Source organism: Dromaius novaehollandiae, chromosome 3 (assembly GCF_036370855.1).
Source record: "Dromaius novaehollandiae isolate bDroNov1 chromosome 3, bDroNov1.hap1, whole genome shotgun sequence".
Classification (NCBI taxonomy): Eukaryota; Metazoa; Chordata; class Aves; order Casuariiformes; family Dromaiidae; genus Dromaius; species Dromaius novaehollandiae.
The window spans coordinates 43,056,871-43,082,047 of record NC_088100.1 but is presented as its reverse complement, the minus strand read 5'-3'; the positions used below and the strand labels follow the sequence as shown (position 1 = coordinate 43,082,047).

At 37.4% G+C, this 25,177-nt stretch overlaps 1 protein-coding gene across 6 annotated transcripts in view; it reads left to right on the top strand.

Annotated features, from left to right (window-relative positions):
* Positions 1-25,177, top strand: part of EPHA7 (EPH receptor A7) — a 165,180-nt gene that overhangs the window by 33,816 nt on the left and 106,187 nt on the right. For all 6 annotated transcript variants that reach the window (XM_026122111.2, XM_026122110.2, XM_026122115.2 and 3 more), the window contains exons 4-5: positions 20,293-20,448; positions 21,282-21,617. In XM_026122111.2, the coding sequence (XP_025977896.1) occupies positions 20,293-20,448; positions 21,282-21,617 (492 nt within the window). The remainder of the gene's footprint in view (positions 1-20,292; positions 20,449-21,281; positions 21,618-25,177) is intronic.

The following is a 25,177-nucleotide window of genomic DNA, read 5'->3' as shown; positions in this document are numbered from 1 at the left end:
AATATTATTTTTTTTTTAGTAGGTATAAGGAACTTCTAGCATTTACCCATCAATTCAGAGAAAATCCTTTTCATCAGTGATCAGTGCAGAATGGACAGAATTGGCTGAATCTTATTGATTCACATGAGACAACTCTCTCTAGCACAATCTGTTTATGCTGATGGCCCTAGCATTGACACGACAGATGCTGGGAAAGCTGCTGTCTCTACTGACACTGTTGTTGACACCACTCAAATTCTTAAAGGAAAGTTGTAATGACTCTTACTCATGTTGGAAGGAAAAAAGAAAAAAAAACAGAATAAAAGAAAGCAGTCTTTTACAACCTGGTCCTATGGAGTCTTTCTTGCCATCATGGGGTTTTGGAGAGTCTTGATTGTCGGTACTGGAGGTTGAAGGTTTTCAGCTCTTTAAAGGACTGTGATGTTGATTAGTAGAAACAAGCAGAATTCAGAATATTACAAAATGTTTATACGTCTCATGCTATCTTCATTTACATGACTTAGGTGTCTGCTGCTATTGTAATGGTGGTTCTAGGAGGAACTGCTTCTCCAAGACGTGAATAAAGGCAGGAGCAGCAGTGTTGCAGCCAGAAGCACATGGAAACAGAAGGCTACGGGGAATTTCCACAGCTCTTAATAACTATACAAGAACAAATATAGTACAATAAACCAAAAAAATCCCCTTGTCTTTCAACCACCTTACCCCGTTCTCCTGAAATCCACTGAAAAAAAATGCAGGAGCGAAGTGTTTATCTTTAATGTTCCTGTCTGTTACATATACGCTATGGTCGACAGCGAGGCTTTTTTCTATTTTATCATTTCAGGTTTGTTTTGGTGGAGCTGTAGAGAAGAGAGTCAGCTCTTTCATTCTTTCAGATGATTAGAAAGTATTCTTTATCCTAGTGATATTTTCCTTTGAACAGTGTAAATTCTTCTAAAGCTGCATGTTTTTTACTGGAGGCTGTTGTTGCCGTTTATTGCATTAATGCCTACAGGATTCAACCAGATTCAAGGAGAGGAGTCAGCTGCTTCTAAGGTGCTACTGTCTATAACTGAATAGGAATGTGTCCGTATTTGCTCCTATTGTTCATTATTTAAACAGAAAAGACTGAGAAAACAAGAGAAATGAAGTGAGCTGGCTATGGCTACAAAGCTGCTAAGCACCCATGCAAGGAATGGATTCCAAATATAAATTTTAACCCAGCACCGTAGCTAGTGAGCAATGCTACTTCTAATTATTTTCTTCTACTAAGCAAACTGCTTAGCCTACAAAACTGGCCAAATACCTAGTGTAGTTAGCACTGCAGCAAAATGAAACCTCAAAATAGAGTAAAGTAAATCAGGTGTGGGTTTGGTCCACTTCCCTTTCTACCTCAGCATAGAAAAGAACATAGATCATAAAAACAGTTTATTCAGGCTGAGACTGTACGTCATCATGGCTAAAAAGTCAAAACAAAATAGAATAGTGTCCACCTTTCCAAAGCTCTTTTTGAAATCTACTTGCAGTTTCGTGACTTTCATTGTAAAGAAAGAGATACAAAAATGGACTTTAGGCTCACAGACACTTGAAGAAATTAATTTGAAAGGAAGGTCGGTGTTTTGAGTTTTGTTCACATTTAAATATATGAGCCTTTTGTCATAACTAGCTGCAACAAAGTATGAAGAGGAGGACCAGTCCTCTCTTTTTAGATACTTGTCGTGATATGTATGACCTAAGGGCATTGTACATGTATTGATGGTTACTCATCTGCTTCAGAGTGAGGGCCTGTGGTGAAAACAGACCCAGTGAAGAAATATGTTGCCTTCCCTAATGAAAGAACAGTCATTTAAAATCATCAGACAGGTTCACTGGACTGAGTGCCAGGAAGTCAGCATGAAGAAGACAAGGCAGTAATATGCTAGAAAGCTTGTAGGCTCCTATCTCTCAATTCTGGGAAGAACAGTATACAGATTCTCTGACATAAAAATGAGAAGATAGAAGAGAGAGGATGAATTATCATTATGATAATCAGTTGTTGTGGTCATCTTCTTTCAAGAAACAAGTACTTCAGGGCAGATTCTGCTCAGATTGTAGTTCTTTGAAAATGTCAAATAATTTTCTGTAGATAACTGGGGAATAAAGCAAATGACTGCAGATTTAGTCTGTTTCTGATATAAAGAGAAAGTTAAGGAGATAATGCAGATTTATGAGTTGCCTAATGGTGTGTTATTCTTTTATGTAGGAAATATGCTTTTTCCCATCCCACTGAAGTATTTGAGTATAGGTACATCCTTAAGAAGTCTAAAAATCTAAAGTAAATCTAAAAAACCACAGAATTAAGGTAACTGGCTGGAAATTGGAGAGCTAGAAGCAGTAGAAGTTTGTATGGCCTGTTTGACCTTCCTGAGAACAGCAGTGCAATCAATCTTCTAAGTAAGTTTAACAGAACTGAAATAAAACTTGAGAAGGAGACATAAATTTTTCTGCATATGCAAGGAGCTGCATGCAAATGGACTATATACCTGTCGAGTCCTTAGCTGAACAATATAGATTGAGATAATACCAAAAGTTAATCCCTTCCTCAAGTTTTGTGTTATTGGATTTGATTTATCAGCAAAACAAAATAAACCTTACCTGATCTTCCTCCATTCTGAGACTAAGATTTTTCTTTGTCTCCTATTCTCTTCTCTTTTCGTTTTCTCATCTGAACATGATACTTCATTTTTTTATGTTGGTGGGAGCTACCCATCTACCAGCATGACTTGGAATTCATTGCTTCATTCTTATGCTTTTTCTTTTTTTTTTGTGAGTGTGTTTATTTTAAGCAGGACAGAACACAAGAACTTTACATACTCTTTGTAAAACCTTTAGGTCTGCCAACCTGTTGAATAGTGTTACAAAGAGAAAAGGAATAGTTTATTTTCATATGTCAGTGGGCATAAATAAAAATGCTATGAGCTTGAGTGCTGTCAGGAACAATTTATACTAAGTTTTAGGACAATTACTATAAGATCAATTAGACTGTGGGCTTTACTGCCAAAAGATGTTGTAGAAACATCATCTTGGGAAAGATCAAGAAACTGTATTTCTAAATTGTACAGCAGTAGTTCTTAATTCTGTAAACTAGCTATGGCTGAAGGAAAATTTTACCACAGTTTCCCTGCAAATAAAAAGCAGAGGCTATAAGTGAATTCATTATTAAAAAAACAATCAGTACAGCAGCCCCAGCGTTACCTATTTTCACATTAAATTCAATTTCTTTCTTTTTCCTCTTGCTTTCATTTTCAGACTTTGATGAAACCGATTTTTTTTTTTTGATTGCTAGTCACAATATGTGTTATATTCAGGACTGAAGGTAGGACGAGTGGCAATCTAGCACTAAGTAAGAGCTACTGGGAACCTCACGCACTAGAGTGAAAGCGCATACACAGAGGAAAGAGGGGATATATTGGTTTAACTGCAGCCAGAGCTCCTTACTGGGAGCCTGCTTGAAAAACAATGTGCATGCAGTGACAATACATACTTGGGCTCAGTCTTGCAGATGGGTATGATGAAGTCAGGCTGTGTGACACTGATATCAAGTGTGTAGGTCTGTGTAGTCAGGTCCTCCCTCCATGTTTCAGGAAGATTCCCATGAGTTTTGCGTTCCTTGTACCCTTCCTTAAGCCATCTTGCTCTAGCCAGCGTTTTGTTTTATTTTCTCAAAATTATCAGCGGTTATCAAATATGTTAAAAGCTGCAGGTCAAAGGCAGAGTTGGGCCACCTGTGGACCTTGAAGGACAAGGACAGCAAAAGGGCACAAAAAGGCACAAAAGTGCCTTATGAATTCAACAGGGAAACTAATGGCTGGAAAAAGGGGCTAGCACCCTTTTCAATGAAGAAAGTGGGATGTTAACTAGGGATTCCCAGATCCCAAAGAAGTGTCCAGAGTTAATGCTTATTATGGCTTCCTAAATATAGTGGCAGAGAGCCCAATATATGGCTGTTGCATCTGCTATTTCAGCAATGTCATATGTTAGTTTGTTCCAAAGTTTGAAGAAAGATGACATATGGAAAGGCAAATAGAGGTGTTTTCTTTTTTTTTCCATTCTTTTAAAAATCATCTGTACTTGATAGTCTTTAATGACTGAACTTTCTGGGGTCACTTACAACAAAGAATGTTTACTTGTTCTTGGCTTCACCCAATCTATTTGCTATTCCTACTATTCATTTTTGGAGGCATAACAGGCCAGTAGAAAGTGTTATATCACAAAATTGAAATATTAATGTGAGACATGTGCATGTGTACCCACATGCACAGAGATAGACACAGTCACATTTTTCTTTAGAATTATGATTCTTCAAATGTCTGTTCTATCTATACTATTGCTTTAATACAGTACAGAAAATTACCGGCTAACATTTGCATTAAAAATTTATTTTCATCGTCTTTCACATGAATGTCATAATAACCTAACACAGTCTTAAACAACCTAACTTCACCACCAGATCACTTTGAATTTAGATAACTAGTTACAGTAAACCAGTTCTCCACTCTTAGGCTCAAACATACCAACCTCAACTTGGAATCTCATTCCCTGTAGGTATACCAGCTCAGTCACTGAGCTTTGTGCTATTAAAGGGTCAACCCTATATGTATGGATCTAATTGGTAGTTCATAGAGGCAGATCTGGTAGACCTGTGGATAATCTACTGTTCCCATTTCTTATCCTTACCAACGTATTATAATATGCTAGATAAATTGATTTCATAGGAAAACATAAGATATTTCATGAGGCCCTGCATTTGGGTGTCGTTTGAAGATTACTGGTGATTCTTGTGACTGGATGCCTTATATGTTGGTGTATGTTTATACGCTAGAACAAGTAACTGAGAGCAGGATTTATTTTGAAGCTTTTGCCTGGAGAACCGTTCCACTGATCATCTGCAAGGGGCTGGGGTTAGTTTCCTAAATGTGGTTGTTTGTTGCTGTTTGAGGTGGTATATACTATACAAGACATCTGCATGGGGCTGGCAGATGTAACACAAAAGTTATATACTCTTTTGGACCATTAGCTAGGAACCCATCAAGATTTTTTTTTCTCAAATTGGACTAGGCAATTGTTGGGCAGCTCAGAATTGACGCCTGAGTTTCCACAGACTCTGATGAGAACTTACGTACTTGTTACACCAGTAGATACTCACACATAGACACCAAAATGTAGGTGTTGTAAGCTTGGAAGAAATCCCATGCTGAATACTTAGTCCATGGCTGGTAGTCAGCTAGGCTGTGGAGATCAAGGGATTAATTTGGGTTTTCTGTGCTCTAAAAACAGTTGTGCTCTATATTACATTGGTGCAATTCCTGTTGAAGTTTCCCACCCAACAGTCCTTCTTTCTTCCCAAGCTTTTTCCTGTATGTAGTTTTCCTGTCACTGTCTGAGAGGAGACCCATCTGAGATCAGTAGGTCTGTTGGATTCGTGCACTAACTGCTGGACTGGTGACAAGGAGCTGGGTTGAGAAGTAGAAAGTGACAGTGTGTAATAGAAATTCATGTAGTTAGAAGAATCAGAAAAAGTTGGGAGAAGAAAGGCAGGAACTGAGCCCCAAGTCAGAACTTCATGTCTGTTTTCTTTCCCATTGCTCAGCCCCATTCCTTGACTCTTAGTGGATCTCACTCTACTCTGTGAATTTTGTTCCATCTTTGTTTTTCTTCTAAGATTAACTTTGATTAAAGTTTAATTATATTCATGGCTTTATCATTCCAAAAACTACTAATATTTAACCCAGAAAATTACAAGAATAAAGACAGTGGTACTAGAGGACCAGTCTGCTCTTGGGTAATGTAGCAGAAATGAAGAGAGAAATGTATTAGAGCCCAGGAAGAGATCAGGGGATGCTTTCTATCTGTGGCTACACGTCCTGTCCCTTGGGCCCTCACCATGACTTTCATGCCTTCTTGAGATATGTTCTATTTCTTCCTTGGCAGTCCATTCATTTGAGAATGAATGAATGAATGATTTTTGAACAGAGCTGCATAATTGAAAGCCTCAAATTCCATCCTAAGTGGAAAACTGAATTCTGCCATGGGCTGTGAGGGCACTTCCCTAACATCAGAGTATTTCTTCTGGGAGATGCATACATGTTATGTGAGGACAAACTGGGCCCCTGTTACTGAACTTAGTTTACATTTGCTTTTTCTCAAATCCCATTTTCCCCCTTTTCTGTGAGCCAACTTTTCTTTTTTTTCTTCTTTTCTTCTGTTTTTTTAATCTGTTTGTGACTAGAACAACCTGTTTCCATCATTGTTTCTCTCTCAGTATCTTTCTCTTTTTCAAAGAACTGTGCAAACTCTGGAGCACCAAGAAACCAACATTGATGAATTCTTCTTTCTAACAAGTTACACAGAGCTGTTTGAAGAATTATGTGCACAAAAGAAAATCTTATGAGATACAGATTGTTCATAGTTAGGACCCTGAGCCAGGTCTGTGCGCTTTTTTAGATAACATATGCCCTGACTTGCCAATCAAAATCAACAATTAAAGCTTCTCCAAATTAAGAATTCAGGTTTTTCCCTCATAATGATGTCATTAGCAGGGAACATGGCACAACAGGAGAGAATCTGTAGAGCAGGACAATTAGTGCTGAGGACTTGATGTCCACACTAAATGAATTTTCGAGAGTTTTATTTGAGGTAGCTCTAGTCTGGTCCAATGATAGCTGGAGGGCCTTAGGTTCACTCTTGGATGGAGCACATCTTGTTAACTTACTCTAAAAGGAATCCAGTTCATGTGCTCTGAAATTACTCTGTGATCTCAACCAAAGGGTGATAGGTGGGGATGAAATCACTTCAATAATTTGCTTCAGATCCAAACAGAAGTGCTAATGTGGAAGCACCCGTGTTATTTTAGCATTCTTCCTACTCCTGTTCAGTTTTTAACAGTTGAAAGGCAAAAACCAAATATATATTAAAAAATCCAAACACAAATAAGAATTTTAAGTTTCCAAACCCATGAAAGATTTGTACATGCCTTGCATTATCAGTGTGCTTGAAAATATACCTGACAGCTTGCCAGATGCAACAGAGATTGAATATCTGTCTGTACTGCAGTCTCTGCTGTGACATACCTGTAGCCATATAGCCAGCGATACCAGTGCACAGCCATTGTAAAGATAGGTTTTTGAAACTCAATATTTACTCAGCCTCTCAGGCTTTTGAAAAGCATGCTGAGCTCTTTACTGTGGTAACACTACTGTCAGCAATACCCAACTTCAGTGTTGGCATGGCTATGTCTACACAAGCTACAGCTACCGAAGGAACTGAGTAAAGACATGTGCTATGTGTGCTTTCTTACAACAAGTAAAACATGCTTTAACATTCAGGATGTCACCTGGATCAGCTCTGGTAGTTTGAGAAAGTACTTGGACAAATTTGTAAATGAAAAATTTATCAAGGGGCATTAAGCAATGAAACGGAGATGACTCATCGCTCAGGTTTTTGGATGCTGGTCTTCTCTGCCTTTACATTATTCTTTTGTTCCTTTTCATAAGCATCTGACATTGGTCATGGTCGAAACAAGGTGCTAATATAGGTGAACCTTAGATCTTACTCATTAGCTTTGTCTTTATTTCATGATTCAGGTCATCCAATGTCCAAGGCATCCATTTCTTCAGTGAATTTAGATCAAGCTCTTGGGACTAAATTTACTCAGATGAGTAGTGCCACTACGTTCCTGGAAACATGCAGAAAACTATGATTGTTAATAGTTCCAGTTCAACTGGGCGTTGTATGTGTTCAGAGCTGTTCTCTAAGGGGCGGTTAAAGGATTAAATGTGATAGTACTGTATACTCAAATAGAAAGTGTGATAATCCTAGATAAAGATCTTGATTATTGCTGAAAGAGCAGCACAGAAGTTCCCAGTGTCTGCAGTGAAAAAAAAAAAAACTTTTGTGTGGTTAGATGAATATCCTCTTGTTTTCTGTAACAGAAGGAAAGTTCATGGTTTCAGATTATGCCATGCTGGCTCTATAAAGCTTGTTCAGGTATCTAGCTCCTTTGTTTTGCAGTGGTGTTTAATCACTTGCAGAAAATGCTTGTTGTATCACACACTCTTCAACCATGCACATTATCCCTTAATTATATACGACTAAGCCCCTCTTGACTGTAAGATGTTGTTTGTTCAGATGCACTTACAAATCCATTTTCTTATCAGTTCTTTGCTGAACATTTACACAGTGGGGTACTGTTTAAATATGAAAATAAACCTTCTTTAAAAAAAAAATGTTTGACCCACCCACCTGGCCTCCATCTGTGATTGTTCTCTCTCCACAATCTGTTGTCTGCTTTTCCTCAGCATGTTCTTTATCTTTTTGGATGGCTGGTATCTTTGAGCTGCTTTATTGCCCCTCCCTGTTTTCTCTGTGTTTAGTAGAAAGTAACATTTCCAAATCATAAGGATCAGCTGAGCAGATTTGATAGACGCTCTGCATTAAGATACAGTTCTGCTTAAGGTATGCAATTAGTAAAGACAACTTCATTTCACAGTATCACAACTTGTGCTGCACTATTTGGAATTAAAGCATTGTGAGAGTCTGGGAAGTTTTCTCATAAAAACTTGCAACAGATAAATCTGTCAGAGTTAACAATGTTTTTCTTACCACAGACTAACCAAAGCAAGCAAAGAAAAAAGTTTCTTCACATTTTCTTCCAATTCAATTTCATATCAGTGAATTATCATAGTAATGCTTTTCCTTTTTTATTTTTTATTCTTTATTAAAGGGAGGGTGTGTGTTTGTAATGTCTTAATAAACTGATACTTTAATCTTTAGATAAACAGGTTAAATCCATTTTTATTTTGTAAGATTAGAGTTAAAACTTACAGAGGCAGTTTAAATTTCCAGTCTATACGCACTGATGAAAGTTTTGTTGGTTTCAGTGAAACTGGAAATGAATCCCTCCATAAAGGAATTAAAATACACTTTTGTTTCTTTTTCTGAAATATTTCTTTTTTTCTTTACTCCAAATATAACCATGGAGAACAGTTCCTTTTTTACCTAAATATTCCTCCATAGGCACAATAGCAGATTGATAGGCATGAACATTTTTTTCTCAGTAAGTAGGACAATCAACATTAAATGTGGGAATATCTGACACTAGAATCCGGGCCTAGAGTTCCTTTTTGATTCTGTAGCACAGGTGTGCAGAAGTAGAGCTTTTTGCCCTTGTGGCTTCTTAGAAGCTGGTCTTTTGTTTGGATGGATTTGCCTGCTGTATAATGATGGCCCTGAGGAATGTGTTAAAGAATCCTGTGAAAAGTTTCTCCTGGATTGAGGCCTGGAATGGTAATGGTAGGTCACTACCCAAAGGAAACAGAAATCTGTTATTAAGTTATTTTAATTTCATTTCAATTGGAAAGCTTATAGGGATGTCTGCTTCTTTACGAATAAGCCCTCCAGATTTGTTTCTTGCCAGCCAATCATTAAGCACCATTGCAGTTGAATGAAATTACACATCTACATCAAGTGGATTGTGTCAAAGCTTCAGAAAATACACAGCAAGAGATCTGCTCGCACCACTTCCTTTGCAGAGAACTTTATCTGTGAACCATATGCTCTAAGACTCCCCCAAAAGATCGCAGTAATTTAGTCTGTGACAAAAATATTTCAGATATTCTGAGGCATTCGTAGGAAACTCTCCCATTATATTTGTTGCTGGACAAGTGTAAGACAGGATTTAGGGGCATCCGGAGGGAGCCATCTGTGTGAAGAGGGAATCCACGGCCTAAAGATAAAATGAGTGAGCCTAGTACTGTTTTCTCCACAGCAATGTAAGAAGTTATGCAGTTTGTAATTTTTACTGTCTTTATATTTTAGTAATACATTGATTAAGCATTGTGGCTGAAAGAAGTGATTCCACCATTTCTCAGCCTCCTGCTTCTATGCTATGCCTTCACAAACATTTTGATGGCTATAGACTGAGGAACTGGTATAGCTAACAGCAACAAAGAACAAAAAGTTACTTTTACAGTAGTATGTCTGAAGATTTTGTAAATAAGGCAGTACTGACACGGGAATGATCACACCTGTGTAATAAATTATTCTTTATGTCCTGCAGAAGTCGATTCCTACTGGGGAATCCCTGCATCAGCATAGGAACATTGTACTTTTTATTTTGGACATCATCAGTCCTGAGCCTTTGTGCAAATCCAAACTTTCCGATCATCCACACTTTTAGTGACAACAAATGTTAGGTGAACTTCCTGGCATCCTGGGAAGGAAAACCTGGCCCAATGTCCTTCACTGATAATGTACCTACTTTCACTATGCCTGGCCCTATTCTACCTCAATCCCACCCATGCTTGCTGCATGGCTGGGATCAGGCAGATAGGTCAGCATACAGTCTTTTCTAGAAAGCCCTAAAAGTGGCAAGTTCAATCTGTGGGCAGGCTGAGAAGTACTTTGTTAGAGGCATTCATTATCCCTGCGGGCAGTAGCAGCTCCCTCTCTGCCCCAGGCCACAGTCATTGGCAGTCGGAGGACAAGCTGGAAAGGGGATCTCTGCATGCCTAGATCAGTTTGGCTAGCAGGCCTTGCTTCACTGTGGACCCAAACTTCCCCATATTTCAACTCTCTTTTTGAAGACAATTTAGAAGAAACTCTGCCAAAAAAATTTTGCAAATCTTCCCTTCGCCAGTTCATGTTTCCTTCCCTAGAAGTTTCCAAGTTTTGCTCCTAGGAAGGGAGAAAGGGGCAACAAGAGAGGCACAGGGTCTTTGTGAATATTTGGAAGGAAGTTGTCCATGGATGCAAACGGTGTGAAGAAACACACTGTGGACTCCTGGTCAGAAGACTCTGACAGCCAAACCAGCAAGACTCTTACTGTTCATTCAGTAAGGGAGATGAGAGCCTTTGGGAGCTTAATGCCTGTGTGGGAGCTTAATGCTGTCATGTCAGGGGACAAGTCCACTCCTTAGAAAAGGTCATAGGCTCCGAGCTTTGCTACTGTGGTGCTCTGTTGTGATGTAGCTATTTAGAGTGGGATGGTCTTTTACATTGTTCGAGTTGAGATAATGAGGTTAAAAATTTCTGAAACAACAGATTGTTTAAAAAAAAAAAGGAAAAATAGCAGGTTCTACATAGTAACCAGTACTTTCAGATTCAGCTGTACATTTCCACCTTTAATGTTTTAAATACTTTTTTCATGAAAAACAAAGGCCTTTGTTATAGCAGAAGTTCAGACAAGATGACCAGGAGAGTTCCATTGGCTTTGCATTCAAAGATGTTTTTATGGATTATTTTTAAATTTTCCAAATGAATTTATTAAATATCAGATTTTACTGTATTTTTGGGTAAAAAAAATAAAAAGGTAAAAACAAAACAAACCCCCAGAGCTGTATTACTTTCATTACTGCTTAGAGCTTTGGTGATGTGTTTTGTTCTCTGTAGAATGCAGGAGAGCACATTCCCCAAAGATGTTTTCAATGAAAAAGCCTAAATGCGTGTTAAACACCTCAAAGCTTTTGTCTGTGTATGGACAGACAAGGTATGGCTATACAGTACTGTCTGATTTGCAGAGAGTTGGGACCTAACATTGTAGCACAAGGAAAGAACACTATATCATGCAAGCTGGTTTGTAGATTATCAGGAATTTTTCTGGTGCTTTATTGTTTGAGCTACACCCAGAGGACAGAGAGGCAAAAAAGTTAATGCAAAGAAAAAGCTGATGAAAACAATCTATCTCTTGTACTGACTTCCTCACCAGTGCTTTTTTTCTTTTCCTATTGCTGTTAGAGCTGAATTTTTCCAAAATTCAAGTTCAAAAAGCAGAAAAAAATAAGACCAGTGTGTGACATTTTTAGTATAAACTTTTCTTCCATCTTTTTAGAGAAAAAAAATCAGCACCTGTAGTGAAGTTTGCGTAGCCAATTTCTTTTGTTGCAGCAGTGTCTGTTGTTTGGTGATGCATGTAAGTGATGTGTCATTCCCCTAAGTTACATAAATATGTAGTTTTATTATTAGAACATAATAACTTCCATTACATAAGTTTCAATTAATTACCATTAATTAAATATTACTAAATCAGTCAAAGTGAAAAAAAAAGAACAAGAAAAAAAATGCAGAAGTTATGAGCATATCCAGAGTATTTTTCCACATTTATATTTTCCATTAATTCTCCAGGTGTTTATAGTACCTTCTGAGCAAGGCAGATTAAGTTTCTACTGCTGACAAAATTTCAGGCATGAATCCATTTTGCGATGGGAGGAATCCACACCATTGTCTTGCATAGTGCTCCCAATCTAGCTAATCAGTTGAGTAGTCACTTAGCTTTGGGCAGAAGAGTAAAGCTTCTCTAGCACCTTGCAGACTTAGTCTTGGGGTGAAGGAAAAGCAGAAGAGAGAGAGAGGAAAAAAAAGAATGGGAAAGCAAAGGTTCTGTTCTCCTTTGGTTTTTCTAACTCACATTTCACCTTTGCATTCTGTGTTTAGTAAGAGAATGCCAATCTGTCTGCATTTTTGAGTGTTTGTATACCTGACGTTAATTTTCCAGAGTTTCATGGTTGCTTTAGATCTGTGGTTCTCGGGAAGCCTATGTTCCTCATGTGTCCCATGAGAGAACCGTGTTGAAATCTTTACAAACTCCGAATACGCAGAGAAACATTACATCACAGCATTAATGCACAACCTTAATTTATCCAGTTATTTAATTTTGCTCAAGACTGCACTAGAGTATCTTTAATTCCCATTTAAATGTAGTTTCTTATCTTCTCATTCATAATCTTTAGGTTATAAATAATTTTGCTGTTACTTTATAAGTGAAACTGGGTATTCTTTGATTTGTGGGCTATGTTCTTCAGCCTGATTACTTTGTCCTTGTGTATAAATTAGCCAGCAAAACACTGCAGAGTATTGCTTTGTGCCTATGAAATTTCTTTGCAATCAGCTAAGCTAAATAGTCAAGCATCTTGACATACTTAGTGATTTTTTTCTTTTTTAAGTAGAACTATAGAGAGTTAAAGGTTTCATTTCATTCAGTGGAAAAAAAATGAGTAAGATACTATTACTTAACAAACCTTCAATTTTTGGATACTTATTTGTGTGGACAGCAGTGTGTGAATGTCTCTCAAAAGACATTAGCAGGATTTTAGAAAACAAGGGCATATTAGGCTCAGGAAGTAAATATGAGGTCTGAGACTCCTGACGGGCAACAGCAAACATTCATTCAGATGATGGTATGCAGCCATGGGACAGCCTTATTTAGATATGTCATTCACACTATAGCTGAGGCACCATTAAGAGTCTTGAGTTTACTCTGGCTAAACCATACAACACAATTCCTTGGTTGAAACATGAATAATCTTTAGATGCTGTTGCAGTTTAAAAATCAAGCTAAAATAAACATCTTTTTCAGCTAGACATTTATCATTGCATGGTAGTTAGACAAATAAAATACTACAGTCTGAGATCCTTATAAAACAATATATATTAGGTGCCAGAGAAGGCATAACAGATGCCATCTTTCACCATAAAAGTAATTTACAGTTTCAAACATAGTCATGACTTAAGACATATGCAAATTATTGGAAAAGGGGATCAGAGGTTATAAAGTCTCCTTTTGTTACTGGATTTCTTATGTCTACTCTTTCACTCTGAAATCCACATTTGGGAATTATTGTATAATGGCCTGCTTTCAGTTTATCTAAACTTTTCAGATCTGTTGGCTAAAATGTGCCTGTGGCTAAAGTTGTGATCTAATAGCCAAGTGTGTCATAAGAGAACAACACCCCCAAACTTTTTTCAAATTTTTATTTTTGATACCATGCAAGATTATACATTAATATTTCTGGTGTCTCCCATGCCAAATTGTCATATGTTTGTAGCAGGTTAATGCAGAAGGGGGTTGACAAATCTTCCTATAATCTCTACCCCATGTTGTTTTCATCCTCCTTGTCTGCTGCTCACTTTCGTTGTGAAAAACCCTAATATACCAGTGACAGGAGGTCTGGATTTGTGGCTGACTGTTATAATTACTCCCACTGAGGCACTGTCAATAGGATCAAAATAAAGATTCTAGACCTGTCCATTGCAGATGAGGTCAGCAACACTAGCAGTGGGAGTACTGTTTCTGCAAGCTGTGCTTTCAGTCCTGAATTATGGAACCATAGACGTTAATATGATGCAAATATTTGAAAGCTCCAGTGGAGAAAACCAGCCTTTTTTCTGCATTAGCTAAAATATCCATCTGTAGTAAATAATCTAACAGAATCCATCTATGTCCTGAGTATACATGTATATATGTTAATTTTCAAAGGTATCAGAGCCCTAGAGAGTTTCAATTACAGAACAATCCATTTTGCATTTTATAATTAATAAAGTCTTTGCAGCTGCATAACTTCATACAAGAAACATCTGCACGAACTCCTTGTGTATACACAATTTCTATGAAAAGGAGGTTAGCGGAATTGTCCTTAATGTTCAAGGCTTGGGAAGAGTAGAAAGATGGGGAGTTGATTAGGATAATGCAAAACAAATCACAAGAACAGAGGTTTATGTCCACATAAATATAAAACAAATTCTAGCCACTGACTATAGGAAAAATACAATGTATAGAATCTCTTTAACATATAGGCAACTCTATTCAAGTGTGGAAGAAGAAGGAACCCAGGGGAAAACCTGAGCTCTACCACGGTGGGCAGTCAGCCTGCCACAGCTCTCACTAGGACCAGCGTATTAGCCGAAGGTCTTAAGTGATATGCTGCTGTTGAAACTCTGTGATTACTTCTTTGCCATTTTTTGATGCTGACCTTGAAAAAGTATCATTTTTTAAACTTTAGTTTCATCTGCAGTGTGCATAAAACTACGGCCTGTATGCCACTATAATTTACACTTGATAGCAAACGCGGCCAGTGATGAATAAACAGACAAGCTCTCTTATTTGTGTAAGACAGTACATCATCTTTATTTTTTTTCCCTTCCACCAATCTACTTTTTTTCAATAGTATCAAATAGTAATGAGTGCAATTACTTCCATGCTACTCCTTACATTTCATTATTTTCATATAAACTGAAAAATTGTAATCAAAAGCTATGTTCAATCAAGTGTCTAACCCGCTGAAACAATTGCATGCCCTTTGAGTCTCAAGCTGATATGCTACCTGGAAGCCCTGCACTTCTTTTACAAAGTTTGATTTTTTCTCTAATTTTTTAATGTCACTGTGGTAGCAAATAATTTTCATGATTAATATGTCACTACTGTACACCAGTTTGCCCTTTCTCCTTTGGTTATACAAACGTCAGTTGTTACACGTCACTCACAGTCCTTACAATACTCCCATCCTCCCTCCTGATTTAAGCCCCCTAGCTCTAGTAGAAGCAAAATGAATGTCCATAGTGTTCATATTGCGAAGGCTACATAAAAATGAGCAGCACTTAACACTTTCTTTTTTCCCTTTTTCCTATCCCGCAAGTGGGACTCCAGAATGCTGTTTGCTGCTCTTGACATCTGCCTTCATTGTCTTTTCCAGTGTTTCTTGGAAAACTCCTTTTTAGAAATATGAAAATACAGATAAATACATGATTTCATCTCTACCAGGCTGCGAAGGCATGTGCTGAGCTCGCAGAAGAGAAACTGCTATTTTTCTACAGAAGATACAGTCGGCACTTCTAGCTGCAATGGCTTATGCCTTGTTATGGCACAGATGCAGCAGCATAGTTCTTAGTACCATGTGTTGACTTCTTGGTATATACTGGTGCTTTTACAGTATTTATATTTCCATTATTTACAGTATTCGTGTGGCCCCTTACATGATACCAAACACATTGGCTCAAAGTGTTTGTGACTGAACCGACTTTACTGGTGTATGTTAAATGTATATTTGAACGAGTCTCGTGCACTGACAGTGTAAGTCTACCTGCCATGTACCGGGTCCTCCTGTCATGTTACATCATTGTTAAGGCTGAGTGCAACGGCCTGTAGAAGAAGAAAGCAACTTAGCCCAAGCCGAGAAAGATTGCTAGTGTCATCTTCGCCGAGGTCTTTCATCATATACAGACAGAAGAGTGTACCTCTTTATCTAAGGATTTCAGGCAAGGAAGTTTAAATATAAAGTGGCAATACCCCATTCAGCTTCAGACATCAGCCGTGTGAGTCCGTCTCACCTGAGGGCTGTTCATGCCGCTGTGCTGTTCCGTGGAAAGCCGCCAGCTTCTGAGCAACACGAATCTCTTTACTTTGCAAGTAAATAAATCCACGGTGCCCGGCAGCCCTGGGAGGTCACTGGTGGTCAGGCCCTAGCAGCTCTGAGGCTAAGATATTAAGCAGAGAATTGTGACTTGGCTGTACAATAACTTTTCTATATTTATTTTTGATTTTGTAATATATAGGGGGAAGGATTAGCAAGTAACTTATGCATTATTTGTAGGATGCTTTAGGTTAGGCCAGTAGCTTTTATTCCACCTGTTTATGCTATTGGTAAAGTGTGACTGCAGCATTCAAAAACTCTTTGTGGAATATATAAGACGGTCCAAACCTTGGAGCATCTGTCTGGACAAAAAAGAAGTTTCATCTGGGAAGAGCTTTTCTATTACATGCGCAGCTGTGAATGGCACATTAAACTAGATAAAAATGAATTTATTTTGTACTGGCTTTTTTTCCCTCCCCCCACCTTTTCCCTAGAAGCCGTTTAGTAGCAAAACTACTCCTGGATCTTAACTTGCTTAAGTAAGATCAGATAGGCTCACATTTTATTCAGATCAGCAATAGTGAGGATTATGGCAACGACCTCAGAGTGCTGCATCTTCAGTTACACCGCACTGCTGCTCTCCCCATATTGCTCAAGTTCTATACCTTGATTTACAGTACAGGCTTTCTGTATAGGGAAAAAATGCTGCTGCTGAGTGCTCTCCTGCACTAGTGAATTGCAATATTAAAATGGATGTGATCATATGCAATTTGAGTTACCTCAAACTTTGCCATGAGATACTTTTGCAAAGCAGTACTTGTATTTATCACCTTTATATTTGCATGCACAGAGCTCCAAGTAATGTTTGGCTAATGTTTTTTTACAATTAGCATTTTTTTCATGTTGCTCGCAGAGCTAGTGGCAGTGGGGATTTTAGATCACCTGTCCCTGTGATCTTAAAAATATTATATAAAGAATTACATTGGATCAAAATATGTGGATTTAAAGTAGATTAGAACAAAATACCAGGTTCTAATTACCAAAAATTGACCACAACAATTTGATGAGATAGAATAAAAGGAAAAAAAAGAGTCAAAAATATTTTAGAAAAATTCTTTCCAATGTGCGGTCTGTAGTAGATCACTGGCAAGTCATTACACCTTGATATGTGGTCCATGCAACATGTTGTCTTGATAAAGTTTTCAGTTGGTGAGGCCAATGATAAATTTTCAAAATTTCTCCCTAACTTTTGAGCAATAGAAATATTCTAGGCTAGGCTGAAAGACCAAATTTTTGTGATTAAATTTAAATTTATGAAAAAAATGGGGTAAAAGGTTAGTTATGTTCCTCGAATGCATACTTTTAATTATGATGCATACCCCTCCTGTTTCCTTCCTAAAGATCTATAAAGTTGTTTAAGTCCTTTTTAAAAGCACCTTTTTATATCATTAAAAACTTTGTTGCAGGAATACTCTTGCCTCTTATATTTATGAGGTGTGTAAGCTGAAGGGATAGCTGTTAAATGTCATAATATAAGCCTCTTATGGGAAGAAAAAAGATAATGGAATTGTAGCATGGTACAATGAGTGCCTGAACCTGCTGCCTCTGGTGCGCTGTGCAGCAGAATAAATAGCTTTCAGTCATGTAAACTAGCAGCAGACATTCAGATCCTTTGAACTCTAATAAGAAATGCACGTTTACTTTAAATAATAAGTGACCGAGCATATAAATGTCTTGATTAAGTCGTCAGAAAAAAAAAAAGAAAGAAAAAAAAGAAAGGGGTTTTTCTGTTTATGTTTTGTTATTTCTGTCTGAAATCTCTATTTTACTCTTTGCTTCTTTGCTTTGTAGTGTTCCCTGCTGAGAAGGACAGACTGGAAACACAGTAGGGATCTTTGCCTTTTAAGCTGCTCTTTGCTTTGCAGAGGGCTACATGCTGGAAGATCCAGTGTGTTTGTCCAGTGTTTTGCTCAGCATGAGGGGAACATGACTATTTAAGAAAAGGCAGGAAACTATTATTTGGTAATTTTAACTCCGTTTCCATTGGAAGTACTGAAAGAGCAGACAGAAGTTTAAATATATGTCTTAAGGTACATGCATACAAATCAGTTCAGCTTTTGTGCTTTTTGTCTTTGATCAGGAAATTCTGAAACAATTTTGAATGAACGTTCAAAAGGCTAATTCTGAGTTAAATTTGCCGCAACTGCGAATTCAATGGGTCATATTTATCCAGAGTGCTTTTCTAAAATTCTTTCTGTCTTTCTTTCTTAATAGCGTGTATAACAACTACTGTGGTAGAATCAAACTATAGCATGTTTTACAAGCAGAGCTAGATTTTCTCCTAATGCAAACTCATGCCCCTTTGTCAAAGTCAAGGGATACATGTTTTGCATGCAAATTGTCTCTGCCAGATAATTTAGCTTCCATCCACTACTTTTTCAGTGTGGTAACCTCTAAAGGTTATCGTGATTTCAGTCCTTTGGGAATATTTTTCTTTATAAAATTAATATATTGATATGGAGTCATACAGGGCCAGAACTTCTGATCATATGGTGGTATGATCCAGTGCTGATTTACTCAGTTCAACAACTTTTATCTACTATTATCTGAAGTATTGCCACTGATTATTTTTTTTCACATTTGCATAAATTTCATCAGATTAACAAGAGTCATGTGGCTGTAGCTATACCATGGGTCCAGTTCAAAGGCCATTAAAGTCAAAGGCATGTTCTTCATTGACTTTAGTGAGATTTGGATAAAGCTCATTGTTTTCATGCTGTTTCCACCACAGTAGTACCAGACAGCTGAAATAACTACCCTAAATATCAGTGTCTTTGGATACTTTGCACTTCTATTCTGAGAAACCGTGCAAGCAAATATGAATGTAACCAGTGTAAATCCCCCCTCTCTGAATTCAGAATGACTGTTTAACTGTCTTTAATATTTTGATACCCAATATTAAATTTCACCCGCAGTCCTTTTTCTGTACATACAAGTGATGGCTTAGGAAGGTTAAGTTGTCTGTGATGGTTGGAAAAAAAAGAACTTGAAAAGTAGTGCCAATGGAAAAAAAACCAAAAAACAAAAAACTCCGCTTTATTAGAAGTTTCTGGAGGACTTCTATGTTCTCTTTTTGATGTTGACAGTGTTTCTAAGTTTTCCTGTAATTTCAATGCTGAAATGGAGTCTTAATCTTTTTACAGCTTTAGTGGTGTATGACCCCCATTTCCTTCTTCCTCATCCCCTAAAACTCTCACAGTTCAGCCATTCTTAAGCTACCTTTCTAGGTTGCACCCCTCTGCTTGCAAATACTGTTATAAGTGTGTTTTATGGTTCTTTCTCCTTTGGGAACTGTGACAGTATCTGATAAAAGTATTTCTAAACATTTTGGAAGAAAACATTATTTTTACTTTCACAGGTTCACAGCACACAAACTAAAGTATGAAATGATCCTATATGCTTATTTCATATTATCTACTTTTTAATTGTTCCTTGAAAGTTTTAGTAAATTCATTTCAGCCCAGTTGTCCTGCTCTATGAGACTGGAGAAACCAATTGTGCAGCTTATATTGTCTGCCCTCTGCCTCTTTCTGCTTATTCCTACCAGCATCTTCTGTTTGACAGTTGTTAATGCCTCCTCCTTTCCTGGGACCAGAGTTCATTGGTAGGTTACATCTTCTTAGATTCCTCAGATCTGGGAAGTGTAACCAGCCTATGCACCATTAATGACAAATCAGCTAGTTTGGATACCAGCAGCACGTCAGTGATCTTAGAGCAGAGCTTCTCCAGCCTGTTTTCCCCTTGTTTAGAACTACTGCAGGTATCTAGCAGTTGCACACCATTACATTGTACTCTTCTTTGGTGGAAAAAAAACAGAAGCCTGCTATGTTTCTGCAGCCTTCTGTGTTAAAATATTCTGCTGCCAGCTGCTGAGGAATTTATATGCTTGCATTTGTAAAAATGTCACAAAATCATTAGTAGCACCAACTGAAGAAAAAGAAATTGTGAGCACAACAACTTGCTTTTGCCAACATAATAGAATAGGCAGTTTAGATGTTCACAGGAATATATACCGCATACAGCAGAGATGGAAGAAAAAGTAGAGTAGTAGTCCATGCAAATAGAAACCTTAATTTGTTTTGTTCTCCCTTAGCTTGTGGCCGTGGGTTCTACAAATCATCTTCACAAGATCTGCAGTGTTCCCGCTGCCCTACTCACAGCTTTTCTGACAAGGAAGGATCTTCAAGATGCGACTGCGAAGATAGCTATTATAGAGCACCTTCTGATCCACCATATGTCGCATGCACAAGTGAGTCAGTCATGAATGTAGTAATAAAGGACATTGCTTAACCAACCAGGTGCAGCCATTTGTAGCTAGTTCTCACTAGTAGTTTCTATTGGCCTTTCCTATAGTTGAGAATTGTATTTACAACAGTAAATGAAATTGAAAGGCAGTGGGAGAAAAGCTGTCAGTGAATATAGAATCAACAGAAATACACGTTTGCTTGATATAACCTCAGAAAACAGTACATGTTTCTTGTGGCTTTATAATTGTCATAGACAAAGTGCTTGATGCAATATAATACCAAAATTAGTAATACAAAACATGAAAAGTAACCTGTGAGGATATGAGCTTTGATTGAACTGTAATTGGATCTGGCTTAATATTCCAACTGCAAATAGACTAACCTACACAGATTGGTGGTTCAAATAATGGAAGTCTCCAAGATCCAAAGCCATACCAAATACTTCTGTAAATCGTATCAGAGCTGATAAAGAAGGACTAGAGGCATTTGGTGCTATATGTTTAAAAGAGAGGAACAAATTCCATACTAGGAAAATTATAAAAGGCTACCTTTAAGATACATTAACTGATCCTTTTAATAGTATAGAAGAGAAATGACTGAAATCAGTTGCAGTAAATACACAGCCAATTGTTATCCTGATGCCTTAATGGAAAATAAATAAAGCTCTTGCCAAGTGAGTTCAAGAACGCTTTTATATAGCTTGTAGTAAAAATAATGAAATGTTTATGTGAAGAAAAATGCTTCAGCTATTTTCTGTCTTAGTAATTAAAATGCTAGCTAAATGTCCCACACGGATTCTGTGTATTTACACTGAGCTTTTCTGTGTCTTACAAAGGACCTCCATCTGCACCACAGAACCTCATTTTCAATATCAACCAGACTACCGTGAGTTTGGAGTGGAGTCCTCCTGCAGACAATGGGGGAAGAAATGATGTGACCTACCGCATTTTGTGCAAGAGGTGCAGCTGGGAGCAGGGTGAATGTGTTCCCTGTGGGAGTAACATTGGATATATGCCCCAGCAGACTGGATTAGTTGATAACTATGTCACGGTCATGGACCTGCTGGCTCATGCTAACTACACGTTTGAAGTTGAAGCTGTAAATGGGGTTTCTGACTTGAGTCGTTCCCAGAGGCTCTTTGCAGCTGTCAGTATTACCACGGGTCAAGCAGGTAAGTTTTCATCACTTATGAATCTCAACACTGTGGCACTAAGAGAAATTGGGAACATGCAAATTGCAGATGCAGTATAGCAGGAGGATGTTTGATGTGTCTAGCTCATTAATCTTTTCACCTTGCCAACTAGTTAATTTGAATTCATACTATTTCATGATAACCTGTCCTATTTCTTGGCCTCAGGATTGCTTTCAGAAAACATTCAGGAAAGACATATAGCTTTGTTATTAAATAAATTTTCTTATGTCTATGCAACAATTCTTTTTCTTACATAATTGTAGGGTCATTCCCTAGTAGTTGAAGAAAAATATATGCTGTGACAATCTTCTGAAAGTGCTCCCTTTCTCAATATTTTAAACCTCCATGAGAGTCCTAGGTCACTGGAAGATGATATGGATATCTGACTCTTCTCAGTGTTCATGCCTTCCCTCAGGATTATATTTGTAATTTATTGTATATTTTCAGGTATTTGATTATGAGATTCAGTGAGAATGTGACAATTATTTTTTGTTTCTTATACTCATCATAATCTGACAGGTGAAATGTCAGGGAAAATAAAATCAACCTAGCATATCACCTCAGGGGGAAAAAAGAGCTTTAGCTGTCTGTACGCTGTATGAATTCTCTGATTTGGTATTCTGAAATGATAAGGTGCTTGTTGATAAAAATCGTGTGCCTCTGAATCCACAATAGTTCACTTTGGGCTGTTAGCTTAAGAGAGGATAGTAAAAACTAACCTTTTATAGGCTGAACAAAAAGTCTTAACCATACGTTAATTACAAGATCTCATTTCCGAAGAAACGTCTTAGAGGAAAATGTGAAGTGAATGACTGATGCTTGGTATAAGAACAGCTAAGCAATGTTTTAAAGGATATCTGGGAGAACATTTTATTGAATGTGATCAAGCTATTCTTTTTAAATTCAGGTATAATTTTATGTGGAAATCCTCTACATTAATGATCTGAACTGGGATCAAAATCACTGTAGAGAGGCAATGAACAAGTAGGGAAAACTAGTTATTTTGCACTGTCATTTCAAAAAGAAAAGGACAATAATTTTGCTTTAAAAAAAAAAAAAAGAGACTCTCATAGTTGTTGAAGTTAGGCTGTGGCAGGGTTATTTAACTTCCCTGTAGTGCTTTCCTGGATACCATATACACATTTCCTATTATTTTGGAACCATTCTCATGACTGAAAGGATTGTTTGATCTCCATTCTTGTTCAGTTCTTGGAGTTTCTGCTGAGATTATGAGCACAGAGAACATACCCTGAAACTATTTTTGCTCCACAGATTGTACCAGTTTGGCATCTTGCTTTTTCATCTTTAAAATACTTCTCTATAACTCTTCAAATGTCCACAGGTGGACAGTGTTATGCTCTCTGTCGATAGTGGTATGGAAGTACCATGTGGAGAAGATATATTTTTTTCCCTTTTAGCTAATTGAGTAGGCTTTACTTTATGTACTTTGACAGTTTAGTGGCACACCAGGTAAATGAAGAGCCAGTGTAATTGAGTGGCTAGTATCACATCTCAGGAAGATGAAAAAGGCTTACTCATAAATTTAGTGTGTTACCTCCAAGATAATTCTTTATAGTTAGTTCTCTTGTGTTTTCATAGTGATAGATGTATAAGGTTTCCTTCAGGCCAGATGACATAATATGGTTCTCCTGTGTTACCTTCTAAATAACATGAGCTAAATGGTTTTGTGAAATGATTCTTGCATCAAGCCCAGAGATGTTAGTGGAGCTATAACTTGAATATATATTAGAAAAGACAACTAGACTTGACTTAATGATTTCAAGGGTTGAAAAAACTTTCACCTGCCTAGATACATGTTATACATGCAGCTGGGAAGCAGGACACCTGACTTGTTCTTCCATGCTCTCCAGTTTGCTGTGGTATTGTGCGTAGGCAAACGTTTCCCAGTGTCTGCAGAGTGTAAACGGTCACCTTTGAAAGAACACGTCCTCATACATTTGAGACTTTGCCTGTTTAGCACTTCTGAGTATCAGGACTTAAATGCTTCAGCTGGGCATCTAAAAGGGTTATACGTAGGAAACAGGTTTTGAAAAAATTGCCTCTGCTGCAGTTTGCTATATCTGTAAAATGGAAATAACCATTACCTTTCTTTACTGATCACTTCAAGATTTTCTGATTAAAAATGCTATAAACATGCAGCATTTTTTCACCTGAATTACAAAATTCATGTTAAAGAAACTACAGTGTTTAAGAACAAATGCATTCACAAAAAGGAAAGGCCTCTTTTACATTATTTTGAAACAGCATGTTTTGGATCCTAATACTGATTTCTTTGGTTTCTCAAGGAGGAAAATATTTTAGGTGGAACAGATGATGACTATAATTGAAGGAGACTGGTTGCTCAAAGGAGACTGTTATGCTTCTGTGCTTCTATTTTATTTTACCATGGAGAGAAGGAAAATGTTGGATTTATTTATAGCCAAGTAAACTAGGATTCATGCAGCTCTCATTTGTTACTATGTGACTGTTCTATACTTTTGGCAATAATGGCTTTTTCTATGCTCATATTGCTTTTTATGTTGTAAATGTGTCTAACTAAACCTTCTTCACATGTTATTATGCTAGCACAATAGGTGGCTATATATAATTACTAGGTTCACCAGTTGCACAGAAGCTTGCAGTGAGAATTTCCTTTTGTAGTTTTTGCTTAATTGAATTGATCCTTTGTGGTCATATTCACAAAATTCAAATCATTGTGTAATGATAATAGGAAATTATTGATAGAAGAATGGGAGTTTGAAACATACTCAGTGTTTCTTCACCCACGTATAACAAGCTTCTGATGTGCCAAAGAGAGCATGTCACAGAAAGCAACCAGGTGGTTGACATGAAGCTATTTATATTTGTGAAAATAATCCAACAATATGACTATAAGTAGGTAGGCAGCATTTCACATTGCTCACATTGCTCACATATATACATATGACACACCACTATTCTTTGCTTGTGTTCAAAAGTCTTTGTGACTAGGCTATCAATTATTATGGGACGTATTTGTATGCTCCAGCCCAAAACCACGATTTTTTTTTTTGTTTTGCTTTGTTTTGTTTTTTTGACAAAAGCATGAAAAGACTGAGCCAGAATCAGAGGTAAAAGATTTACTGAAATAGGTCCCTGAAGGAGTAAACCATTTTGTTTCATATCTTGCCTATCCATCATCGTATAAAATGTACAGTATGACACCCCAGTGTTGCAAGTTGATCTGTGTGAACCCCTGCATCCTTGTAGAATTCAGGTTTAAATCTGACTCAGCCCTTGTTACAATAGGTGACTGTACCGAAGAGATGCAGCTGGCAAACAGCTGATAAACAACCTTTGCAAGTTTACTGAATGATTATTTACTGAAGATAAAATTCATGACTTCCCTAATAGGATATTCACCTTTAGGCAATACTGGAAATTCTTTTTGATCCATCATATTCCTTTCCACATTTTCCATTTTTTCCTTACAGCACTCAAAAGACTAATGAACTTGGCTATGTGTCACAATACAGGAATATCCATCAGATTTTGGCATT